The 20,698-nt window shown below is 42.0% G+C and overlaps 2 protein-coding genes across 7 annotated transcripts in view; one reads left to right on the top strand and one right to left on the bottom strand.

Moving 5' to 3' along the window:
- LOC105196638 (zinc finger homeobox protein 4) overlaps window positions 1-12,338 on the top strand; it is a 233,682-nt gene extending 221,344 nt beyond the window's left edge. For 3 of the 6 annotated variants that reach the window (XM_039451061.1, XM_026135035.2, XM_039451062.1), the window contains one exon: window positions 5,296-12,338. In XM_039451061.1, the coding sequence (XP_039306995.1) occupies window positions 5,296-6,035 (740 nt within the window). In that variant the 3' untranslated portion in view covers window positions 6,036-12,338. The remainder of the gene's footprint in view (window positions 1-5,295) is intronic. The other 3 variants (XM_026135036.2, XM_026135037.2, XM_026135038.2) reach the window with 3 other exon arrangements.
- Window positions 1-20,698, bottom strand: part of LOC120358154 — a 67,064-nt gene that overhangs the window by 30,668 nt on the left and 15,698 nt on the right. The window contains exon 3 of the mRNA XM_039451064.1: window positions 1,828-1,968. Coding sequence (XP_039306998.1) covers window positions 1,828-1,968 — 141 coding nt within the window. The remainder of the gene's footprint in view (window positions 1-1,827; window positions 1,969-20,698) is intronic.

Here is a 20,698-nt window from a genome sequence, read left to right as displayed (position 1 = left end):
ACCAAATACCCATACTTTCGTTGCAAATTTTTGTATTAATAACTTGAAACTTATGCATTAATTAGTGAAATTCTGTGTGTGATCAAAGTATAATATAAAATAGAAAAACAATGTATCATTCGTTAGCTGCCCATAAAAATATTGCGAAAAGAGGATAATCATGAACCGTTACCTATCCGTTTCTGTAGTATTCCCAATCACGCAACTAATAAAATATCGGTTCAGCACGGTGTTCCATGAATTAAATAAATATTGGATGTAAGTTACGACATCGCTCATAGCAATTCCCAGAAATGTCTCCTCGCCGTGGGTTAATTACAAGAGTGGCTATCGCGATTCTCCGAATATGGAGGAGGCGAAGGTATATCGGAGATGCCGTAGCTTACCTCTTCGCCGTCGCTTTAATCGGGATTGACCCGTTTTTAACGAAGCCCCACTCGCGCCACACTCCGCGCGAGTGTAGAGCCATTGATCCTGTGTGGTGTGTCGGGACACGATTTCGACCGTGTCCTCGGATCCCACATTGGGCCTCTCCTCGGGGCCCCTTGACACCGGGCCTTGACGTCTTAAGCGTGGGGTGAGGCGGCCATCGGGAGAGATAACGAAATTAGCCCGAGCGCTAATTTATTTCCTAATTCCCGCGCGAGCGGAGGTGTGAAACAGTCGTTCCGGACCATGGTATCCACGATAACGGGTCTGGATGGGGAATAAAAAAGAAGAAAAGGATTCCTTCTCGTACGGTCGACGGCGGGCGCGAGAAGGAAAGAGCCCGAGAATCGTGAACAACAGAGGGAGAGAGGGAGAGGGAGAGAGAGCGAGAGAAAGCACGGAGGGGGGGGAGGGAGGGAGAAAAGGAAAAGGAGGAAGAGAGAGAAGGAGCGCGAAGAGATAATGCGAAGGCAGGAATGCACGCCCACGTTCACGACGGTGTTTTCCTACGTATATACGTGTGCGCTGGTCACCATGTGAGAACGCGCTAGCGTGCACACGTGGAATGCACCGTTGTGCATACTTGGCGTAACGGGCAGTTATGGACTCCGCTGATCCTCCCTGCGGCACCGACTCCCCTCCGGCGAGATCATTCTCCGCGAAATCGTGCGTCTCGCCCCGCCTCTTCGCCCCGCAACTCTGATGGAGCGGACGCGCGCGTCGCGCTCCGTTTAAGATTCCACGTTAATCTGGATCACCGTTTAACCGCCGATTAAACGTGACGAGCGGATTCTAGCGCAAAGTGGTGAACGTCGGGATTCGATTTACATATTCGCTGTGTGGGAAAACCGATCGGGTTTATTACCTTAAGCGAGGTGAGACATCGCGTGCTTCATCGCCGCCGCGATACCGCACCGAGTCTCGGATGCATTCCGAAACTTGATCGCGCTCTTTTTTCTCTTTACTCTCCTTTTCTATTGCGTCATCTCCTCTTAGTGCGTACAAGATAATGATAAAAGAATACATTCTTCGCGACAATATATTTATGTAATTATAAAAAAATCAAATATATTTTCCATCTTGCGTCCTCATAACGATTCTCATGTTACACCGTTATAAATATATTTCACGGTGTTAATTTAATAACTTTTTTCCAAGATTGGACAGATTTTTATGCGACAGTTGGAATATTCTCTACGATCTCTGCAAAGTCACTCGACGACATGTCATTTCAAACGGTGACAGTGACGAGCATGACGGATTGCGTTTTTCCACGCGCACCTCGCGAACAGCCGTTAAAATTCCTGTACGCCCTAACTAATGACATTCTCGATTATTCTGTTCGACGGTCCTCGAATGCGAGTTTATGGCTGCCAGAATATACAGACTTATACTTACTTACCAACAGAGCCCAGGTATTGGCTCTGACACGGAAACTCGCTCGTAAATTCCCGCCGAACAAATTTCCAGCATATGTCGCAGCAATCTGGAGGGCAGCGGTTCTCAGGTGTAAGAAACGGAGAGCGAAGCTTTTTAAATCTGCAACAGATTAGATGAAGCAACCGAGTTAGTAAAGAATAACAAATTTGTAAAAGCAGCTGCTCTGAAAAACATTTTTGCAAGGATTAATTATGTATTTTAATAAATAAAATTTTTATTTTATATATGGCATTTCTTTACATATTTAAGCAATTGATTGATTTATTACTAGAAAAAATCTAAATATATATTTAGACAAATATTTTATTATAACATACTTTAAAGTATGTAAATTAAACAAATTAACAAAATTTTATGTTTGTGCGTGCAAATTTCTTTCAAATAAAGAGGCGTAACGTACTGAATGATACGCGTATTTTAGGACATTTCTAGCTCATTACAAAGTCTCGAAAGTTCGTATCAAGTAGAAATTGTCCGCGCGTATTGAGCACCATATAAATGCGCTCTATTAGTATCACGGTCAGAATAATTCCCAGCGCAAAGGATTAAAGCATAGTGGCATGCTGAAATTAAATAATGAGAGTTCGTCGCAATGACGATCACTGGGGACTTGGGAGCGGCCGGCAATCAGAATCTCGCGCGGGCGCGCGTGTATACACGCCGGTCACACATTTAAACAAAAACACACATCGCGACGGCACCGAGGCACTACTATCTCAATCCGTACGCAAATGAGCCCCTCCGAGAGGACGAGACGAAAGTGATGCGCGTGCAGAGACGTGTGCGTGTGCGTGTGCGTGTGCGTCTCTTCTCCGCGAGCGCGCAGCAAAAGCTCCGTCGACCGTCGAGGAGGAGAAGGTGACGGAGGACGGAAAAGGGAGGACGAATCAAAGCCACTCAAAGAAATAACCAGTGCTCATTAAGAGTAATAATCCCTCTCCTCGATCGTTTCGATTGTTTCAAGGGTGTCACACGAAGACCGTCCGGGCGCGTCGCCGCGCGTTATGTATATTTAACAATCTTTATTATATTATATACCTTCGCTGGACGACTCGCGCAGTGGAGGGTCGATGACGAAGGAGGAAGTCTATCGGCCAAAGAAATCACGTCGTTTAGCAACTCTGGCTGACTTATACCGCGCGAGGTTCAGCAAGATGACAAAAAACGTCATTGCTCATCGCGATCCTAGAGAACTCGATCGCGGAATCGGAGATGATTTATCGAGAATATTTTTAGAATTCTAAAATGCACAGAAAGTGCTACGCAAAGGCACAAATTTATCAGTATTCGATAACTTTTAATCGATAAGAGCTGGTTTATTCTGGATACATAAAAATCTGTGTACATACATATCAAGTATCAATGATAAATGGAAATAATAAACGTCAGTCATTTTGTCATCATCTTGGATGATTTAGTACTTTGTAAAATAAATTATTAAAAGCAGAAGAAAAAGAAATCCTCGTTTAATGAGTCTCGCAAAATAAATAAGAAATAGTTTTACAAATCAAACTTGAGCAACGAATCGTGGGATTTTGTATTTCGTTCAAGTATAACAATATTCTTCGACAATAATACTCATCGTTCCCGGGCTACGTACACATTATTTGCGATGTGAGCGCTCGATGATCATTATTCAGCCGATTATATCAAACAAGAAGAGCGGGCTGCCTCCGATAGCGCGGACAAGCGAGTCCGTAGGCCGGCGGTAATGAATTTACCACATTCCCGTGAACGCTACGGGGCCGTAAAGGGAGCAGACGGGCGACCAGAACTATACACCGTGTCCAATGCTGTTGCGCTAATCCCCTATTTATCCGTAACACTTTTCTCCCTTCTTTACTGCACACGGCCGTGCCTCCTCTTTCCGAGAAGGGCTCTTTCGATGGCGGAACATAAAAACGCGGATTATTTGCTCGCCCGATCGAGGTGAACCATAATCCACGTGAGCGCGAGATACGCGAGAGCGAAGGAGCGAGGTGGACTGAAAGAGAGGCGAATAGATAGAAAGAGAAGTGTTAGTCAAACAGTGAATTGCCGTGCGTGTGCCAGGGATTCTCATTAGACGACAAAGAGAGAACGGAACCGGGCGCAAACGGGGTCCTGATACTCTTTTTCTCTCTCTCTCTCTCTCACTCTCTCTGGTCCCGCTGTCTAATAACTATCAATTCCACACTGACGTTGAGAGACGAACCGGAGGAACGGAAGAGAGAACGAGAGCATGAATGTGTGTGTATGTGTGTATAAGAGACAGAGAGAGAGAGAGAGAGAGAGAGAGAGAGCTCCCCCTCCGTCTCTCTCCTCGTCTTCCTCCCACCAGCTCTGATAATTACAACCGAGCGTCCAACGAATGAGCAGGGGTATCATTAACACTTCCTGCCTCGTAACGACTCCTCATCTGATACACGATACGCGCGATATAGCTGCGCGCGTCACTGCGTAAACCTGTCAACCCGCCTAATCGACGTCGACGCGTCGCGTCCTTTCCTCGGATCTCGCGATCGCGCGTGCGTTGCATCACGCATCCGATTAAACGTCGACCGGACTAGTTCGGTAATGCATTTTACGCTTTCCACATATCCGACCAACATTTCCAAACAATGAAAAGAAAAAAGAAATAAAGAGAGAAAAAGAGAGAGAGAGAAGGAGAGCAACATCCCACGGCGCGTGATCCTGAAATTAGAATTAATCATCTTGCTGAGGTATATCGGCAAGGAGGAGAGTCTCTCGATACTGGACTTCGGACTATCCTCCGGCTCCTCGAGACGGCCGCAGGAATTATCCCGTCAATGCGCATCGGCCCGCGGGTCTGCTAATAACTACCAATTTAGCTGTCTCGCTCGGGCGAAAACAGGTTCCGCATAAATTCTCCCCCGTTTACAGCGGGGATGCTATTATGACAACTAAGTTGGCACAAATCAATTACGCACGAATGTGCCATCTAGCCTCGCCATCTTTCCCTTACAGAAGTCAGGTAACTTTTATCCTATATATTTCCTTTATGTTGATGTCGAACGCGAATCCCGGTATTTATAGTAATCTCGTAAATAGGTTCCGACGGAGAGACCACCATATAATTAAGTATCTTTCACAGATATTCATACACGAAGCAATTCAGATGCGTTTTAGAATACTGGCATTCCTTCTTTTTTCTCGCAAATTACTTTTGCGTTATGGAGATTGAGAAAAGCTGAGATTAGTCACGATACCTATCCTAACTTATTATTGATGTGCGTAAAACGAGCCGATTACTTCGAAAACGACGTGAGTTCAGTTTCGAGATAAGACAGGTGCGGTAGTGATTTTGACGCGACATGTGCGAAACTGGACTGACGTAGTGATCAAAGGCAAACGGCTCGTGCAGATGACCTGTTGGGACGAGTCTCGACTTTATTCTAATGAGAACCGATCATGATTTGCTTTCAGTAGCGGCTGCGGGCTTAAGCGGCGGTTTACTCGGAAGCGCTATGATGCCGTTGCATGTGGAAGGTGGCACACAGGTGCAGGTGCCGCGGGCCCTGATGCAGGCGTTCCTGCAGCAGGATCCGAATCATCCGGGCCTGGAGACGATTCGTCTGCCGGCTTCGTCGTGCGGCGCCGAAGAGAACGGACTGTCTCAACATTGTCGCGAGGTCGAGACCGAGCTGTGCCTCGTCTGTCGCCGTTGCGGTCGCGCATACCCGCAGGAATCATCGCTACTGGCACATCAACGATCCTGCTACCTGGGCAATCAACAGCGTCGCGGTGCTCTGCGCCTCGTTCAAACGCGTTACGCCTGCTCGTTGTGCGAGCCCAGCGTATCAACGCGAACCTACGCCACCGTAAATGAATGGCGCCGTCACGCCGAGACGCTGCAGCACCGGGCGCGTCTCGAGGCCACTCAGACGCAGCAGCACCAGCACCAGCACCAACATCAGCAACAACAACAACAACAACAACAATATGACGGCGGCGCACAATCCGGTGAAGAAACGAATCCGCTTACCGACGAAATGGAGGACGTCGTCAATCAAATCACCCTATTGGCGGCACGAGCGGCCGCTGAGAGCACAACTGGTCAGCCACAGGCTGGAGATAGGGCCGGCAGTCAAGATAACAACAATGGACCCGACGCTAAGCGGCAAAAGTTGATACAAGAGGTAACCGCCCTCGCCGGTGCACGTTAAATGCCGAATTCGGTGATTGGTCTACCGTGTCTTTTAGAGACAGGGAAGTTGCGCGCAAAATGGCACCAAGTAACAATAGAATTAGGGATTGCAAAAGAAAGATACTGAAGACGGGCGGAAAAGGGAGAGACGAGAACCTATAGACGTCGCTTGGAGGAGGTCGGACTCGAGGACGTCGCAGTGAACGAGCCAATGTTCCTAACCGGCGATGAACGGGCAGGCACGGGTGTCCATCTCGGTGGAGCATCCCGTCTCGGAGACATTTGCTCCGTGGCGGTAGGAGAGGGGGCAGGAAAGGGAGGCACACTACTCAGGCGCGGACGGCGGACGACATTGGTTCTCTCTCTTAATTTCGTCGTTTATGCACCGCCAGCACACAACTACCCTCCATCGCTTCCCTGCCCCCTGGCCCCCGCCCCCGATTCGCCTATTATTTTTGTAACGCGAATCCCGCGCAGCGCGCGCCGTGATGATGCGCGCTCTCCAAAGTTCCTCTCGTAGCACGAAAAAAAAGAAAAAAAAAAGAAAAAAAGATTAATAATAAAAAAGAAAGGTGGTAAAAAGACAGAGAGAGACTCGACGAAGATGAGCTAGTCTAGGTGGAATCGACTGGGGAACGATCGAACGAACGCGATCGAAAAATCCTCCTTGCTGATCAGCCAACAACCGGTCGATCGGTCGATCGGTCGATCAGTCAACGGCTCGATCGAATCGAGCTGATCTTGAGCACACGTCTCGGGACGATGTGTGCGGGACGTTTCCAGGAGAGAAGAGTACGGGAAGTTCCGGAAGGAAAGAGTGCGTCGTGTGACGCGGAACGACGCGCGTCGAGGTGGGCTAACTTAAACGTTCCTATGTAAAGTAATAATAAAGATTTAAAGCAGAGTTACTAAGAAAAAAAAGAAAGAGAAGCAGGAAGATACAAGCGGACGCTATTAAGCGCGGCGTAGTAGGGTAGATGGTGCGCGGCGCGCGAAACTGAAAACGCCGCCATCGTTACGAATACGTACGTACATATTCATATATATATATATACATACATCTATATATATATACACATATACATATATATATATATATAGATATCTGACTGTCTCTATCACTCTCTCTTTCTCGTTTTGACGCGCGTGTGCACGTGGCTTTCCACGGACCTGTGTGTATGTGGACCTGCGTGCGTGCGGGTGTGTATGCGTGCATGCGTGTGTATGTATGTGTGTCGCGAATCGTTCAGCGACTTCGACGGCGATCGGAAAAAGTAATACAAAAAAAGGAATTTTACCGCTTTTCGAAAAAGCGATAAAAAACGAAAGAAATTCAAAAATCATACACACACACACACAAACACATACACATACATACATACATACACTTTTTCTGCCATTCATATATACACGCACAAACACACGCGTACACAATACATACACCACATAACAGGCGCGCACTGTACATACGTGTACACACGGGCTTGGAACGTACATTTTTTTACGCTCTTTATTTTTCGCGATTTAATAAAAAAAAGAAAAACGTAATAAGATGGCGGACAGAAGGGAAAACGACGGTCTAAAAGGCGGCATAATAAACCCCCCGGTGTGCCCGTCATCGACACGATTCGCGTGCACGAACGAGCAAGTAAGACCCAGAAACATGGTTCCTATATTTAATAAATTATATTTATTAACGCTAAACAAATGATTAGTAACAACGTTAATGATAATAACAATATTAATAATAATAAGAGTAATAAAATAATAATAATGAAACTAGTAATAATAATGATAGTAATAACGATAGGTATTAGAGAGCTGTCGGTAGCTATAACGATTATCGCTAAGCAACGCCCGATGATCGAACCGATTGATACACATCGACGCTCGGCGTGGGGGTGGGGATAATGTGGGATGACCCGGCACCATTGAAAGGAAAGAATTTTACCTCTGTGTCCTCCGACCTCTCTCTCCTTCTTTTCCACAATCTCGCGTGAGCAAATGAAAAATCGAGAATATACGTACAAAAATCGAACGGAATCGTGAACATCTGCGAAGCAAATATAAATCGATTACGCGAATGCATCGTAGCATAAATGAAAAATACAGATCTTTAAAAATATTTTCTTTTTTTTAATTATGAACAGATAATTGTTCAAATATTATATTAAAGTAAAATCGAAACGCTTCAAAGATATAATCTGGAATTTTTTAATAGGGTAAGGTAAATTTTAAATTAGAGACGGAAATTTTTTAAAAATCATCTCGCGCGTATTTTGGCAAAAATATTTTAGAAATATAGACATCATCTCGGATGACAGGTTGGGAAAGAGGGAGGAGAGCGAAAATTACACTTTTTCGAACAGCAACAGCAGGATGGGAATGGTGTAAAATCGAGAATGACAAAGAATTCACTACTAGCTATAAGTTAACGGATAATTTACAATTAAACTATAAAATATAAGGGAAAAGGGGGGAGGGGGGAGTACATGCGCGTCGATAAAAACGATACATAGACACACAAACACACACTCACGCATATAGGTATATACAGAAGAGAAGTATATATATATATATAAATGAAAAAATGAAGTGAATGAATAAGAAAAAAATATATATTTAAGTAGATAATATATATATATATATATATATATATACATATAAATATATATATATGATGTTGTGACGTACTAGAATCCTCGCGGATACTATCCGGAACGGTGACGTGTCTACACGCGTACGTACGTCGTGTTCCTCGCTCTAGAAGCTCACTCTAGAAGAAACGAAAGTTCGCGCATACAATGCGGCGCGTATGCGAAGCTACAGAATGCCGGAAGTGCCACCGGAAGTGCAAAAAAAAAAAGCAAAAGAAAAGATACCGCGGCGTTTTACGTGCCGCAATCTTGAATTTACCGCGAATCATTAGGTTTAAAAAAAAGGGTATACCGGAGAAAAAACACAAGAGTGTCGCGTGGAACGAAGGGGGATGCTGGAGAGAGAAATGCACTGACGAATGGGCGCGTTCGCGTCTCTGGGGGTGAAGGGGGCTCTCGGAGAAAAGCGGCAAAGGGGAGGGGGGGAGGGGGTCTAAGACTCGAGTACGATAAAAACACGTGGTCGTTAAGATCAAACGAAACGCGAAGTAATAACTATTTCTAAGGTATTAAGCAACTCTCGAGGTTCCTGTCTGCAAAAGATGCTTTTCTAACGTAACGTTGGTAACGACGATTATTAATATTATATTTGAATTATTATTATTATTATGATTATAGATTACGATATTATATTTACATATATGTGGTCATGTATTGATTATTATCTATATAAACGTTACAGCGTTGAACTAGCGTACATTTAACACACGTACACGTTCCAAAAGTGACGACACGAGACATTTGTGCACATACACGCGCATACATATACATCTATACACACACCCGCACTACGTATACTACTACCGAGAACACCTAATCGAATCGCTAATATCGAAATTCTCAGCCGATCGTCTTTCCGACCGGCACGATCCACCTTTACAGGACGTACCGGGCAAACAAAAAGAAATCTAGAAGCGGAATCTTTCTTCACGTTAACCGATACCTCGCAAAATAAGACAATTAACGGGTGTGATCAAGTCGTAGAATTAATTAAGGCGATCGTCGCGGAATCGCGAGTGCGCTTGGCGACCGCAAATCCGTACTGTCTTCAGGATCATTACAAACTCTATCACTACCACTAGCACGAGGCAAGATGTTCCAAAAAAAGCGCCCAGGACTTCAAAGCCGCGGCGCTAAGAGACTGTGAGAGAAAAAGCGAAATTTATTTCCCTTCGCCGCGTTTCCTACATACGTATAGTAAAGTCGATAGAAAGGTGAAAATGCACTTGAACGCACAAGACGATGCGCTTCGACCGGTATCCATCGCGATCCTAGTTTTTTCGAACTTGCTCGCGAGAGACAGAGGAGAACGACGCGTTATAAGAACCGTAATATTCGTTAACACATACACACAAAGTGACAGACATACATACGCGCGCACATATGTACACAAACAAAAACAAACGCTTACACACACACACACACACACACACACACACGCACGCACGTACACGCGCGCGCGCGCGCACACACGCACGCACGCACGTACACGCGCGCGCGCGCGCGCGCACACACACACACACGCACACACACACAACACTGAAATCGAATTTTGCGTATAAACTCGGAGCTACACATCGCATACGAGCGTGACTCTCAAAACGCGGCTACGTACGTGCGCGTGTACGCAAAACCGGCGCGTCGGTTTTGGCGTTTTGAGTTTCGAGTACGGAGATTGCGTGATAGAGTAACCGAACCTCGCTAGCTGTTCCTAAAAATCAACAATGAGTGAGTGATAAGTGTGCGCGGATTATGTAATGGAGTGATGAGCTAACGATACGAGAACGATATGAGGAAACGAATGCTATATACATATATATATTACTGCGTTGCGGAAGAATTAAGCGCGATCGACGTCACCGATGCCATTTTCCGTCGACCAACGGTCACCCCCGCTTAACGATCGATAATCTCATACTCTTTCTCCCTCTCTTTCCGCCCGCGAGCGCGAACGCGCGATTCGAAGCGCGCGTGACGCGATCGATCGCGCGAGGATCCATCGGTGATCGCATTTTTACAGACAACTTTTCGCTTGGCGCGGAAGAGAGAGGCGTCGCGTCGCGTCGGTTGGAACAATTTGCGAGCTCCCGCGCTCGCTATACTTTCGTGCACTCGGTAACAATAACCGTGGCGTGTCATGCTCGACGAGCAAACAATCGGAATATCGCGATGGTAGAACCGTCCGACGACGGAAAAGGCTACGGTGATCGTCCAAGTTTTTCATTTTTCTAATCTCGTTGAGTTTCTACGAAATATGTTGAACGTGTCTATTTATTATTAACTCTATTGATTGCTATTGTGACTATTATTGCAATTATTACTACTATTGCGATTATTATTGTCATAATAATTATTATTATTATCATTATTATTACGTTATTACACTATTATCATTATTAGTATGATTATTGCATTATTGCCGATTGACTTGCGAATCTGTTCGTGCGGTACTTGATTGACTATTAATTAATAATGGATACTAATTGATAACGATAGCGACTAATTCTTGTGAGAGATTGCCATGTGTATATCTATATGTACTCACTACGGGGCACCGTCAGCCGCACGTGGGTCCGCACACCCACCGATGGCGCGGGCAACCCGAAACGCCGGCCCGGGCAACCTCGACGATGTTGGCGCCGCGCATCGGCTCGATCCGTCATCGAGCAGCGAAATCCTAAATCCCATCTTTCGAACGCCTTTTGGATGAAACGGTGACGGGACAAGCGCCTCTCTTTGCGCCTCTCGCTGGGCCCTTTTTGTAAAACGCGGAGGCGCAAACAGATCGGCGACGATAGAGAAAGTGTTGAACTTGGGAACAATGACGCGCTGACGCGCTGACGCGCGGACGCGTAGACGCATTCAAAAGTCACGTTATCCGACAGGACGAAATATCCTTCGCGCGCTTTTCAGTGATTCTTACACTGGAAACATCATTGAAAGATACGCAGCGTATTTTTCCGCGACTAGATACGTTCGGTTGCGTTTCTACCTTCTACTATACCTTCGACACGTTGAACGCACCTATATCGCTATATATTCGCATCTTTGGTTCTAGCCAATCGGGAGCCGTTCCACGCGGACTCGTTTCATTGAACTTTCGTTTAACTTGGCTCGACGCGTCGTCGCGGACAGTGATACCCGCGAGGGTAACGATTTCACGCGATCGATGATCGAGCGAGGGACGAGAGAAGCGGTGGAGCGAGTTCGCGTGGTTCTCGTCTGGTCACCGCTCTCCGAGACCTACGCACATTCTCTCGCGTGTGTGCACAGACTTATCATTATTCATTCACGATGCCACATACGCGTAAACGCGCGTCCGGATTTTGTAACGGCGACGAAGGAGGGGTGCGTACGCACGTGTCATACGCGTGTCATATCGCGATGACGACCACCACGACGATTACGATGGACGAATACGGTTATACCTGTACACGCGCGAGGAGATCGAGATATACACGCGAGCGTACAGCGAGACAGTAGGAAAAATGAAACAAGACAAAAAAAAACTGGGAAGATCAAGGGAAGACGACGGCGGAGCCGCAATCGGAGGCGCCAACATCGTGCGGAAAAAACGGGCACGGTGCAATCATGTTCCTATTAGGTTTCATATCTAAGCGAGTAATTAATTATACCAGTAAATATAATGATGATGATGAAGGACACAATGATATACGTTATTGGTGTTACATGTGTATATATATGACATACCACAGTCTACGAATTACCCGAACCTTCCTTTATCTCTCCCTTTAAAACCAGAGACAAAGTAGCATATGTAATCTCCATGCACGCGTCTCTATTCACGCGCACACATGCATACATATGCATAAGCAAAGCAATTCATCGGGCGCATAGGAGCGCAATTTTGCAACGAATGAGCTGAGTTCTTTCCCTTCTCTCACCCGGTCTTTATTCTACCTGTCTCTGACTAGCATTAGACGATTTCAAGCCGGCCAAGCAGCTAGGCCTTGCACACCAAACTCGCACATTGACATCGATTGGCTACCATGAAGCCATTTTAAAACTCCTCGGCTTTCGGTTCCAATCGATCTGATCGATGTGCAAGCTATAGCATGTCCTCTTGGAAGCATTATCTTCGTGTCAATGAAAGCGGCGCAAAGAATGAAGGACGACGTGTGATGGTGATAAGGAAAGAAGAAAGAAGACTGTGAAGAAAATATTTCATTTCTAACACGTCATCCAGAACTCTAACGCGCACATTGAATTAACTTTATTCATATTTTACTTAAAATGTCTCTTGTAAGATATTCAAAGATTTCGTTACTTTCCTATTATAATTTTCCTATATAACAACTTCTCTCTTTCTTTATATAAAACTAAATAATTTCATCACTACGTTAAATCAAACTATATAAATGTATATTAAATTCCTAATTGACAAATCACTAAACGCAAATTCTATTAAGTGCAAGAGAGATATTATCATTTTAATTAATATTGTCGGCTGAATATTTGGTAAACACAATTTTTCTCGTTATATAGCTATGAATTTTCGAATAATAAACGTTCAAATACGACAGTCAAGTTCGCGTAAAGACTTCCGATGTAATTGCCATTAAGGGAAACGTTGAGGATATTGGAGGAATCAAAAGAAAAATAAAAACGTAGATGTATTCGTGTCACGATAAGCTGTCAAATTACCCCTAAAAAGTTCGCAGAATTACATGACAACGCTGCCGAAAATTTCATCAGCGTCCGACCGCGAACATTGTCGCGGACGCGCGAGCTGTCAAGCGGCACTGCCATTCTATTACGCTGGATTTCATTTTATTTCCGGCTTGCGAGGCACCCCATTTCCGGACGGCGAGTATTAGTTCACCCGCAATTTGCATAGAGACACGAAACACGCTCGCTTGAAGAACCAATGTCGCGTGATAAACTCGCTTATCGGCAATGCCGGCGACGACTTGACTGCCGTATTTTCAATCACAGGCTCGTGCAATCGCGTCGCTCGACGCGACGCGTGACCGACGTTCGCGCTGTGAATAATTTTGTCCCGTACGAGGTCTATTAACAAAATTTTCCTACCAAACATTTTTGTTTAACACATTACATTAGCATTAACTTGAAGGCTTATTCGAGGCTGCTGTCACGTGAGAAATCTGTGTTCTAATCTAGAAATAGACACCACGTGCAGCGCTCTGTCTTTACTTTTTATGCAGGGTGGTTTTGTTTGCGAGCATGTGAGGTTTCGGGATTTTTTAGAACGGCCGATTTCTACGAACGGCGCGTCACATTAAATTTTATTTTAAGGTCAAAAAATCATTCATCGAAACTCGTGAAATATTGAACTTTTTATGCAGGGTGATTTTGTTTGCGAGCGTGTGAGGTTTCGCGATTTTTTAGAACGGCCGATTTCTACGAACGACGCGTGAACATTAAATTTTATTTTAAGGTCGAAAAATCATTCATCGAAACTCATGAAATGTTGAAGCAGGTTTATGGCGGTTGTCGACGTTGACGGCTGGCCTGAACGTCGATCGTCTCCTATTGATAGCCGACAACTTTTAAAGCCTCCATACCATTCATAACACTGTGTATGTGCACTGTTCACCGTGCACCTTATACGCTCACGAACAAAACCACAATGCACAAAAAGTAAACAGCACAGAGCGTTGCACGTGATGTCTATTTTTAGAACAAAGACCTCTCTCTCTGTCACGTGCATAGTCTCGCTACTTCAAATTAGCGCGTAAACAAAGAAGTTCGATAACCTTTTGAATCTCATATATTGCAAACTTATTACAAAAAGAATTTTTTTTATCAACCCAATTATAAAAATCATCTATCTGTTTAATTGTACAATGATTGAATAACTGCATTAAGAATTGCACTCAAAATAATAAAAGTTGCCCCCTTCTCTCTCTCTCTCGGATACATCTCCCATTTCACGTTCCTCACAGTCCTCTCGTCCTGCTCACTGAACTGCAAGCTCATTCAGTTTATGGAAATCCAACAAAAAAAACCACACTGAATCTCGACGTATTCTATTAAACACTAGTTTATCAGAAAATCGATATTCCGGCGTGTTCACTGTTTCTTTGGATTTCGCGGGGATGACGACGCTGGTTTTAATGCGTTTTTTAATGTCGCTGGCTTGCTTCTTTCGAAGAAGTTAAATCGAGGTTCTCGCTTTTTCGTCGTATATTTCTCAGCGACTCGGGAAGATTCGTTCCTCAACGAAAGCTGTTACGGTAAGTATGGATATTAACAATTTTAATGGACCACGTTTTGTATGATTAAAACTTGTTACAGTCGCAGTATCGAAGCGACAAACTTTTAAAATTATTATTTTATTTTTATCTCAAAGTTAGAGAAAAAAAAATTGAATTTTTTTTTAACTTACAAAGATGTATCATTAAACTTTTACAATAAAATAAATTATACTTTAAATTATAAAGATATAGCAATCTTTAAAAAATGTATGCATTGCGTGCAACATTACGAGTGTAAAGAATTTTCAGTTTTGTTAATGACATCTCTTGACATCTATTTCTCAAGACAAGATTATTAAAATATATGTTTTTAAAATATTAATTGCACAAAAAGAAGAAAACAATTTTTTATATTATACAGAGAATACTATGTAGACTATGATTAATTTTTTTTTGTTATAACATTAAATGTAGTTTATCGGGAGTGTAAATAAATAGATATGTCAGATTGATCACTTCTGGAACTGAAGGCGATATTCCCTCACAACCAGATCACACGTAGGAAATTCGAACCAGTTCAAAGAGCACGCCCAGCATGCTCGCGATACATACGGTGCGTATGACGCAACGACGCGGTCGCCGATACCTTGTGTCAGAGAAGGATTACGACGAAAGTAGGAAGAGAGGAGGGAAATCGAGGAGAGTCGCTCTCGGGCCGCCCGTGTCTCTCGTTCCCGAAGAGTGTTTGCTCGCGAGATGGAAGGCAAATTAGGTTTGGATGGGGATCGAAGCGCCGTCGTATCGAAATAAAGGCGGCACGTAAAATACACGTCACCCAGCTACGCCGCCACCCGTAACCTTTCGGAGTGAAAGGGATGAGAAGTACCCACACTCGTCTAAGCTCGTAGACGCTGTCAAGTTCTTCTCCACCTTTGAGCAGCGAAACGTCTTCCTTCGCTGTGTCGTCGTTTCGTATGCTAACCATGGTCTCATATGTCTGTCTCTTCTCGAAATTGTAACGGATCGTTGTAGCGTTGTCGAACTTACGCGCAACGGACACGATATTCGAATGAAGAAATATGTTCAGTAAAGTATCGAATAATCCATTTTTCTTCAATTACTTTTAATCGAGCTATCCGTAAAATTATTTATAAAATATTAAGGGACATGAATATACAAATAATCAAATAACACTAATTTACATCGATTTCTGTTTCTCAACACCTGAGTGGTGGTCTTACGTATTTTTAGTTGCTGAAAGAGAGCACAAGGTCAAAAAAGTTTCACCTAGGAATTTTGAGAAATCAAGAACTTTAATTTGGGAAAACTCTGTAAATTTAAATAATTTACAATTTTTTTCTTTCACTTTACAGAGAATAAAGTCTTAGTGAGTCTTTGCAATACTAATTTTTTGATATTAAACATTGCTAACTTTTATTATTTTAATACATCACTCTTTAAATAACACATAATCAATAAGAGAAGAGATGCATATCACGTACCATCACATTTATTTTCATATATTGTAAAAAAATATTTAAAATTCTTATAGCTATTTGACATATATTACGAATTTGCATTCATACAAGAAATTTAAAGTGGAGTTTCTAAAAATGAAAGGGTGGTGAAATTTTTTGAAAAGCATGTTCTTTTTTAGTCTTTTAGTAAAAATCCCAACAAGAAACTCCCACTACTTATTGAGAAACAAAAAGTTAGCGAGAATTTGTTATTCAGTAATTGATATTTATATATGAAATATGAATATGTAATAATAAATGAGATAAATACTAACTGATACTATATCAAGTATGTAATTAGCAATAATTTATTCATGAAAAGCGGCGAGCCGTACAAGCAGCGAGAGGCGACTCGAAACGAGCATTATGCTAATCTCGAAACCTCAGGATATTAATGTCATTTTGACGCAGTACCCTTTTCCATTTTGTCAAACCTCGTTGCATCGCGCTTAACCCAGCCGCGATCCGTCGTAATGGCGGCATGCCGGGAGTGACGAGTGTGTCTCTCTATACAGATTTAACGACACGCCGTGCATAAAAACATTTCTCCATTATACGGGATACGTTCTCTACGAGGTAGCAGGTGTTAACGTTATTGCCTATTACAAAGTGCTCCTCTCAAAGATTTGCATAAGACGCTAGACGACTCATTCCGCGCGCGCGTTATCGCGCTATTGTCGCATTATGCATTCTGCGAGATACAGCCCGCGGTACCCTGCATAATTTGCGCGAGCGTAAAAAGGCGTCCTCCGCGATATCTCACTTAACACGCACCTGGTTGAGGAAACGGTGGAGCCTGGTAAACGACGATGCCCCGAGAAACTGCCGGTCAATAATTGACTGATGAACGGTATGAGTTATTCGCCATAAGAACCGGAAAAGAAGTTTTGTAAAGCCCAATTGTTGTTGCAGGTTGCTGCTATCGTCTCCTATTTATATTGTAGAGAGAGAGTTGGAATTTTTCAAAATTTTTCAAACTTTTATTCGAAATTTATGAACGACGACTGAATATTGTGACGACGCGCGCATTACGTTTCGACTGCCATTATGCTCGACATATCAGAATTATGAAGAAGCCATTGTAAGAAGTTTCCTTGACGAAAGGAAATGCAGAAATAAATTTACCTATACTGTTTCCTTGCATCCTACCTATTTCTATCTCAATCGCATCGCGAATACAATCTCGCCATTACGTACCGAAGTATCTGGTTACCCGTGCACCAGTATGTATCTACGAAACAATTTGTATCGAACTCAATATAGTTTCTGTCCCGTATGTATAGTTTTTTCCCCGAAGAAGCTTGTGCACAAGTCAAAAATACAATACAATTTTCATCAAAGAAGCGATATTAAACTAAATTTGTTGCTGCACTCATATAAGAAACAATCTAATATCGCTTCTGAATATCTCAAGCATTTAACAGAAATAATTTTTAATATAAAAAATATTAATATAAAAACTAGACAAATATGTATATGTTGAATATATTTAATTAATATAATTAATAAATAATTATATTATATAAATAATAAGTACGATTCACTGCATATATATCGATTAATAACACCGACCTAATGCAACAAATAAAAAAAAATACAACAAAAATAAGATAAAAATGGCAATAAAATTTATAACAAATACTCCTTAGATATGAAAATGAACAACATTGCTGTTTATAATATAAATTTATATTGTATCCATTTTCACACGCCCAAGGAGCATTCATTATATTTTTTATTACCATTTATCTTGTCCTCATTCTGTTTCATTTGCTATATTACGTCGGCATTGTCATAAATCGATAGATAGCTTTAAACTTGTTAACGCTGCTGGTCCGGATAAAGTATGTTATGTGTCTAAAGCTTACGTCACACCGCAATATTACGACGCGTTACCTGGAACTACTACGATACACTAACTTTATTCGATTTATCTTTTTCATCCAGCTCCCTTCTTTTTAATTTTTTACGTACGAATGACGACGCCAGGGTACCCGCCAAATTATTTACGAGAAGCTTATTCGCCTTAGATTCGTTCACCAATTGCAAACGTTGTAATAACTCTTTTAAATCGAGAATACAGTGTACCCGAAAAATCGTATGGCACAATGGAGGTAAGCACGAATTTTTACAAAGATTAAGATTATCTCGCGAAACATGTGTGTTTAATAAAAATCCTCATCTTTATTTGTTTCCGACGTGTAAGTGTATTTCTATTTTTATTTAATACAAAAATATATAAAATAAAAACGAGTTTATTTGCAAACATTTATGTGGCACGTTAAGTATCGATATAACAGATACCACAATGATTCATAGAAAGACGAAAAACGCATGTTTAAAGAAACAAAATGATATACAAACAGATTATAGAATAGTACAAAGTTAAATATCGATGTCACGCGACGCGTAAGCTACGTGAAGCTACCTCGCTAAATTCGTAAGCGTACGTTTATATCGTCGATTTGGAACCATACCACCCGGTATATGAGAAACGTACATCTTCACGCGCTGCAGCACATGAGATGGCTATACCTATATACACGCTTACCAGGAGGTCGTATCTTCTCGTTAGCCGCGCGATGAGCTACCCGCTCGGTAGAGTCACGTTTTTAATTTCTACCGGGCCGGCCTTAGTTCATTTTCACACCCCCACAGAGCGCGAGAGCCGCGCTGAGCGTTCGTCGGGCGTCTAATAAGTAAATAATAACTTGTTCCGCCACATAACTCCTGTTGCCCGGAGGAATCGTTGGAATTTCTCTTTCGTGTCCGAACGCGTTCTCCGTTTTATGTGTAATTAATACGGATTCCCCGACGACACATCTCGCATATAGCCACGTGATCTGATTTACGATAATCATGTCATTCAAATGAGATAAAATATTAATTGCAAAACGTGGTAAATTTGCAACCTTGGAACAAAATGTGAACGTTTGAGAAAAAACTATAACTCGTTAATATAAATTTTTTAATTATTTAAAAAAATTATGTTTGGAATATTTTATTACTAAAGATTCTTTTTTGAAATAAAGTGTTATCGTAATAAAGAGAAGAAATAAAATAATTGTAAAATATAATAATTATTTTTCTCAAATGTAAAAATGAGCACGTTACTGTTTATAATATAAATTTAAATTATGTGTAAATGAATATATGTATATCCTTTTTCTGGTTGGCCATAAAAATTTTATCCATATTGTGGAGTAAGTATATTATGTATATAGTTGCATCCTTCATATTAATATATTAATAAAAAAATTTATAATAAAATGATATATTAACTACCGTTCAAAATTACGATCTTACTATTAACATTTTTTTGTTTTCCATATTTTCCTTTTTATATATAATAAATTACTTCAAATAATTAAATAATTGGAAAATAGCTATCTGATTTTGTTATTTAGAAACAGCAAAGTTAGAAATTTCACATATACACCTGCTATTTTAATTTTTTACTATTTGACAGGTACTGATTGGCAGCTCATTAGAGAGCATTATACAGCAGAAAAACGCGAAGAAACAAGTCTTGTTTCTGCAGAAAACGCATTTTATCTAGCTCTATTCTTTCCACATCTCAAATTTGTCTTGCAGAAACATATCGCACGCGTCTCTACACATATAAATATATATTTAAAAACACATTCCAATATTCAATTTAATATTTTTAATATCAGATAAGTATATCCAAATTATGAAATATTTACAAAAAGACTATCTATGTTAGACAACTAAGAAAACATTTTTAGAATTAACAACATACTCAATTATTCAACGATGCATGTCTAGTTATATCCATTACCATTATTACATGTAACGGTTTCTAGTAAAATTCTACGAAAATAACGCCGATGTATTTCCTTAACATTTCCTATTTCCATATCCCACAATGTACTATTACTACATTTTAAGGATATTAACATCATCATTAGCCTTCCCAGTAATTTCGAAATAGATTCTCACGATCGAACGTTACATGCGTGTACATGTTAGATAACTGACGGATGTATCTATAGGAGGAAATAAAACATAGAAGAACGAGGCTTGGCAAAAGTATCTTCTCTCGAGTGCCTGAATACGTAGACGTGTGCCGCGAGGAGGAAAGGAGAAGCAAGGGGAGTCCGCGAGGGAGGTGGATAGCCCAACCTCCTTAGGATGCATGTGTTTGCCTTTAATACATTTTTCGACGATGTTGACCGAGGCGTATCTCCAACCCGTCCAACGTGTGCGCGCATATGTATGTGAAGCCAACAACCTACTGGGTGCCACTAAAATATTCACCTTGTCAGAGCTAGCCCACAAAATGTGGCTGGCAATTTCCGCGGTGCC

Source organism: Solenopsis invicta, chromosome 6 (assembly GCF_016802725.1).
Source record: "Solenopsis invicta isolate M01_SB chromosome 6, UNIL_Sinv_3.0, whole genome shotgun sequence".
Taxonomy (NCBI): Eukaryota; Metazoa; Arthropoda; class Insecta; order Hymenoptera; family Formicidae; genus Solenopsis; species Solenopsis invicta.
Note: the sequence above shows the minus strand (reverse complement) of the source record. Positions and strands in the feature narration are given on the sequence as shown.